Source organism: Aedes albopictus, chromosome 2 (genome assembly GCF_035046485.1).
Source record: "Aedes albopictus strain Foshan chromosome 2, AalbF5, whole genome shotgun sequence".
Classification (NCBI taxonomy): Eukaryota; Metazoa; Arthropoda; class Insecta; order Diptera; family Culicidae; genus Aedes; species Aedes albopictus.
Window position 1 is genome coordinate 450951309 of NC_085137.1, and position 6354 is coordinate 450957662.

Here is a 6354-nt window from a genome sequence, read left to right on the forward strand (position 1 = left end):
TTATTTTCAGAACAACCCGGTGCACCTGACGCTCCGGAAGCTACTCAGATCACCGATGATTCAATTACCCTGTTCTGGAAGTCACCTGAAGACAATGGCAACAGTACAATTACTGAGTACATTCTGGAGTATCAGGAGAAGAGCAAAAAGAAGTGGATCGAGATTACCAACATCACGGAAACTACCACTACGGTCACCAAGCTAACGAAGAATTCCGAATACACATTCCGTGTGACGGCAGTTAACGAGATGGGCAAGGGACCGGCATCGCCCAACTCGCCGTACTACAAGATTGCCGCTCCGATCAAGAAGGAAGCCCCGGTTGTAAGCGAACACCTCAAGGACGTGCACATTGGGCTGGATCAGACGGTTACCCTGACATGTGTCGTGAATGGTGTTCCAACTCCCGAAGTGACGTGGTATCGCAACGGAGTAGTGCTCAAGGAGAAGACTATCACTTACGAGAACGGTGCGGCCAAGTATGTCATTACCAAGACCACCAAGGAAAGTAGCGGTACTTACGTATGCAAGGCAGCTAACGAAGTCGGTAGTGTTGAAAGTAGCTGTCAGGTAGTGATCGAGGAGAAACCTACCATTACAGTCGATAAGAAGCAAATCGTTCAAAAGTTACGCGTTGGAGACGAATGGACTGTGGTGGCTAACTTTGAAGGATATCCAGTACCAGAGATCGTCTGGTATCGTGAAGAAGAAGTCATTGAATCTACGGATGAGCATACGATTGTGACCATCAGTAAATCTTCGTCGATTGTTATTGGAAAGCTGGATCGCTCGGATAGCGGAAAGTATGTTGTTGAGGCTAGGAATTCAGCTGGATCGGCTAGTGTCGAGTTGCAGCTGAAGGTAATCGACAAACCAAGCAGACCGGAGGGACCGATTATTGTGAAAGAACTCAGCCCCGAAGCCGTTGTGATCGAGTGGAAGCCACCAGCAGATGACGGCGGGTTGGAGATTTCGCAGTACTCGATCGAAAAGTGCGACGACACCAACAAGAACGCTTGGATCAAGGTTGCCGATGTTCAGAAGAACATCAAATCCTATTGCATACAGAAGCTGCTAGATTCCACTCAGTATCACTTCCGTGTGATAGCTCAGAACCCGATCGGTTGCTCGGAACCTCTGGAGAGTGCTACCATCACTGTCAAGCAGGTTTTGGAGCCACCATCTCCACCACGTGGACCAATCGAGACCTCGGGTATGACTAGCAACTCCTTCACGCTGTCCTGGCAGCCTTCGGAGCATAATGGTGGAAGTAAGATTACCGAGTATGTCGTTGAAATGAAGGAATCGAAGAAGAAGGTTTGGAAGGTCGTTGGAAGCACCAGCGCAAGCGAAACTTCTCTGTTGATCGAGAACTTGTCAGCGAGCCGAGGCTACGACTTCAGGATCTTTGCGAAGAACAAGATCGGAACGAGTGAGGCACTTCAGACGGAGGAATCGATCGTCGCTGGCAAGGAAATCAGTAAGTATATTCGGATTGTAGATTAGTGTGATGCTAACGCTTAAGTCCTGTGCTGAACTAATCGAGAATGTCATGTTTTTTTTTTTATTAGCTTTATTAAGGAGATTTTCAGCCCGCGGCTGGTTCATCTCCAAAATGTCATGTTATGCATTCAACAGTTTAACTACTCACAAGTCACATTTTGCTGTTAACAAACATTTTACGTTGAAATTCTGACTCAATTTAGAGCTGGAGTCATTTATCCAAATTCTGATCACCGCTTGCATAGAATTTAGAAATGTACACTGTTGTAATAGTGACTAATCTGTACCGAATCTACACGAACCTTCGCACTTTTTTGTAAAACTAGCTCCACCATCTGCGCCTCGAAACCTGCGCATCGTAAACGTAACCAGCAAGAGCATCAAACTCGAATGGCAGCAGCCGGAAACGAACGGCGGCTCGGATGTAACGGGTTACGTGATCGAGAAACGGCTCACTACCTCCCAGCAGTGGACCAAGATCAAAACTCTGGACGCCAACTGTCTCAGTTACTGCGTCGACAACCTTAAAGAAAAGTCTGAACTAGTATTCCGGGTGTTCGCCGAGAACGTCATTGGGTTGAGTCCGCCGGCCACGTCCGAAACAGTGACACTGAAATCACATGCCAGTAAGATCGTTGTTTCTGTCAAACATATCTGTTCGATGTCGAACTGCCGACGGTGATCAAAACTCATCTAACACGTATACTTCCTTTCTATTCTCGCTACAGCGGTGCCTTCGCCACCAACCGGACCCTTGGAGGTGCGCTACCTGGGTCCCAACATCAACATTGTCGAGTGGGGAATTCCCGAATCCGATGGAGGTGCGCCATTGGAGGGATACAACATCGTCATTCGCAATGTCAAGAAGACCATGTGGATGGAGGTTGGCCGGGTGGCGGCCGACTGCCAGTCGTTCAACATCAAGGACCTGGCCGAGGACGAGGAATACCTGATACGGATCATCGCGCGCAACGAGGTCGGCAATAGCGAACCGCTCGAGTCGGAGGAACCGTACAGGGCACAGCTCGGGGCGGGTGAGTAATCGAGGAGTATTCAAGACTACGATTTTCCCAAACAATTTTAAAGAAGTTCTGGGGATATCCTAAGTGCCCTTGATGGTGGATTTGGCAAAGATGCGAATTGTTCCTGATGAGATTATTTGCTGATTCCCTCGAGATCCTTGACAGATTGCTCGTGAAATTTGTGCCCCGATCCCTCAAGGATTCTTCAAAAGTTCCTGGTGGATTAATTAAGATAAAATCATGGTGTATTCGTCAGCTGGGTAGCTTGATCCTTATGAGATTCCTTCCCAGACTTTCGGCTTTTCGATATCATTCATGAAAATTCCTAGTAAATGATACCTTGTAAAATCTGCCACAAATTCCCAGAGATTCTTGGTAAACCTCTGGGGAGATCTTTGAGGGACTCCTGAGGTGATATATGATAGGATCCATAAACCACCAAGAACCTCGAAAGGCCATTCCAAAATATTATTCCAGGTCAGCCTGGAAGTTTATATTTACACTTCACAATCCTTCTGCATACTTTTGAAGTGGATTTGCTGCTTTGGAAGATATGTCGTTAAAGATAAACGATGGGAAAATTGATAACTTCGAAAATACCTTCAATCACTACATATACCACGACCTAACCGATCTCATTCCTATTCCAGCTCCCGAAGATACCCACGACGAAACGACGCGGGACTTCACGGAACCATCCGCCACGAATACGTCCTCCTGGCTACGGGAGCACAACATGACCGCAGACATTCACAGCTACGCCCGGCACACGCTGCTGAGAAGGCGAGAGTACTTCTTCAAGCTGTGGGTTAACGCGAAAAATCTGTTCAAGTAAACGCGTCCGACGAGCGACGATGACAATTCCTTACTAGAATTCACAAAAAAAGCAAAAACTCTAGCTCAAATTCGTTAACTTTTATTCAATACTTATGCGGAAGATGTATACATTTAAGAAGAGCGTCGACGATCCCGGAGAAAGTCCTTAAACCCTAACTGTTACTACATAGCCGATAAGACGAAGCCCCCCTTTTAGCTACCTACCTACTTTTACAGTGTCGATATTTTATACACGAGTGACCCCCCTGTGCTTTGCAGTTGTATGTAAATGTTATCCCCCCAAATCAATCATTTCGCAGGTTGAAAGAGAAAACGACTACGATTTGTTTCATGTAACTGTGATACAGAAAGAGATTTTATTGTAGAGAAAAAAAAATGCCAAAAGTGAACAAAGCCAATTGCGCCACTCGCTACTTAGAGCAAAAATGCAACCATAAATGCAAAGAGACAAAAACGAAAGAGTTTCAAACCAATTTTAGACACAAAACGAAGACGAAGCGAAGCGATTCCCCCATTAAGCGGGACTCCCCGAGCAACCAAAAAAACTGTAAAAGAAAATGCATCATACCGAAATTGTTCTATTGCAATACACACATTTTGTAACGGTTATAGTATGTCATATATTTTTGTAGTTTTAGTAAATTTCTAAATGTTGAAACTCACTGTGCGAATGTAACGACCCGACTGCGCAGCGATTGGCATCGATTGGAGAGACCCCCGGACGGAGAACATCAACCCCGGTGGAGGGCAGCTGGACACAAGTCAACAAACCAAAGGGAGACGATTAATATAGGTGCGTACATTAATCGAGACAACTTCACTACACAGAGATGGACTTGCGGTAGCTGTCGGTATCTCCGAGCGATGCAGTCGTGGCGAAGAAACATTCAATTCGCAAAAAAACAGCATATTTATTCTTTATGGAAAATTTGAGTTTCTCTCATTTTGCCTTATATTGATTTTAGTCGTAAGAAACGACATTTTTCTGTTCACCAATAGTGTGTTAAATAAAATGAGAAACGAGTAATATCAATACAGGAGATTGTGATTTAACCGCGCCGAAATGTCCCAGTTCCAGGAAGTCATCATAGACGAAAATAGGATTGGAAACAGGGTACCAATCAGAGAGTACAATGTTTTATTGCCATTGAGAATAATCACCACGATTTCCGCAATTCCCATCTAAATAAATCAACGCTGTGAAATGATTCTCCCATTCATTCATTTTTCTGGAATTCAAAATGTCCAAAAAGAATGCCAGGTCGCAACGCAACGATATAACCTTTCTAAGGAGAAACATCAGAGAATACAAATATGGCTGCCACAATGGCCGACTTGGTCTCCTACTCACGTTTTCAAGAGCACCAATCTTTGAAATTCGTAAACAAATGCGTTTGTAAAAGCTGCCTCTTTCTGCAAGTGAGCAAAGCCAGGATAAACAGGTACGGCTTGGTCCGATGCTTGCAAAGCAAAGATAACCGTACACATCGTAGTTGCTACTCCGTGATTGACCAGAACAATCGAAGTTGCACAGAGATCCAATGAATGGTGCTTGGGACTAGCTACACACTCTTAATGTGCACAACTCGAGAGTTCAATATTTTAAAGTCCATAACGGTGCCGGCCACGTCCTTACGGTCATCGGGAAAGGGGAAGGAATGTTAGTTCGACAACCGTTGTTACTAGAAACGGTGGAATCCACAGTATCCCTACAGTCGTCTCGGGAAGGAGTATTTGTTAGTAGGAAAGGGTAAGGTGTGGATCTTGGAGCCACCTTTGGTAGGTGATATGATCCACTAGTTATATGAAAATACACGACACGGTCTTCATCCCGATTATGATTAATTTGGTCGCGATAGTAAGGGTAATGCACATACGTCAACGAATGTTCTATATTAAACGCGTCACCATATTGATCGTTTACACTACCGTGAAAACCGACTTTCTTTAATAAATAATAAAGACAAATCAATCAATCAATCAAAACCGACTTTCCCACGAAAGTTATCACGCGCTTCTGATTTCGCATTCAATATTCGCGTCCCCATCTACCTACCGAGAAAACCGACCGACACGGAAATAGTCGCGCGTTTCCCATAGTTTGAACTTAGAGTACACGGGGAATAAGCTTTCAAGGTTCGATAGCTATTTTAGAATTATGTATTTTACTAAGAGTAGTTCCATGTGATCGACAGCCATTGAGGTAATTAAGACAATTATTTTGAAATTGCTCAATGATTGTTGTGAACTACAATCAATCACTTTCTTCTAACATTATTATAGCTTCAATATTAGGCCAGCACCAGAGCTACAAGATTAATTTGCAAATATTACAGACTCCAGGAGTCCTCATGAAAACGCAATGGCGAAATTACCCCAACTTCTTCTAGTACGTAAAGAAAAAAAGCTCGGAATGATCTCACCCAGTTCCATGTCGTCGGATGACCGCAACCACTCCTTGACTCCTTCAATTTTTTTGTTTGCTACCAAGTGTGCATCCATTTTTATCTCTTCACGAGGAAGGACAATGTGCAACTACCCCAAACGCGCGTCATTTTTCCACGTTCTTAGATTTTTATATCAAGCCTCTAAAGTTTGTATGCCAAATTGCAATGGGATTTCTTGATGTTTCACTACAGAAAAACAGACGTATCACTTGGAACAAAATGCGATAAAAATCATCGTCACGAAAACGAAATCGCCCAAAGCTAATTGCACTGTAGTTCGCAAACCCACTGAGTAGATAGCGGTAGTGAGCAAACGTCAAACAGGAGCAAAAACGAATGCGGTGTAAGAAAACATTTGTTTTAGAAAACTGAATGACAACGAGCAATTTCTATTCGAAAATAATGTAAAGAGAATATCCGTTTTCATAACGGACCTCTGGGGTCTCCAGTTAGCCTAGCGGTTAAGGCTATGGATCGCCAATCCGGAGACGGCGGGTTCGATTCCCGCCGTGTATCATTGTACTTGCCTCACATTATACAAATTC

The 6354-nt window shown here is 44.1% G+C and overlaps 1 protein-coding gene across 1 annotated transcript in view; it reads left to right on the forward strand.

Annotated features, from left to right (window-relative positions):
* The window catches only part of LOC115265361 (titin), a gene marked incomplete at its 5' end in the record, with an annotated part of 31011 nt that extends 26616 nt beyond the window's left edge, over positions 1-4395 (forward strand). The window contains 4 exons of the mRNA XM_062854856.1: positions 11-1480; positions 1830-2129; positions 2232-2537; positions 3176-4395. Coding sequence (XP_062710840.1) covers positions 11-1480; positions 1830-2129; positions 2232-2537; positions 3176-3360 — 2261 coding nt within the window. The remainder of the gene's footprint in view (positions 1-10; positions 1481-1829; positions 2130-2231; positions 2538-3175) is intronic.
* Between the last annotated feature and the right edge of the window lie 1959 nt (positions 4396-6354).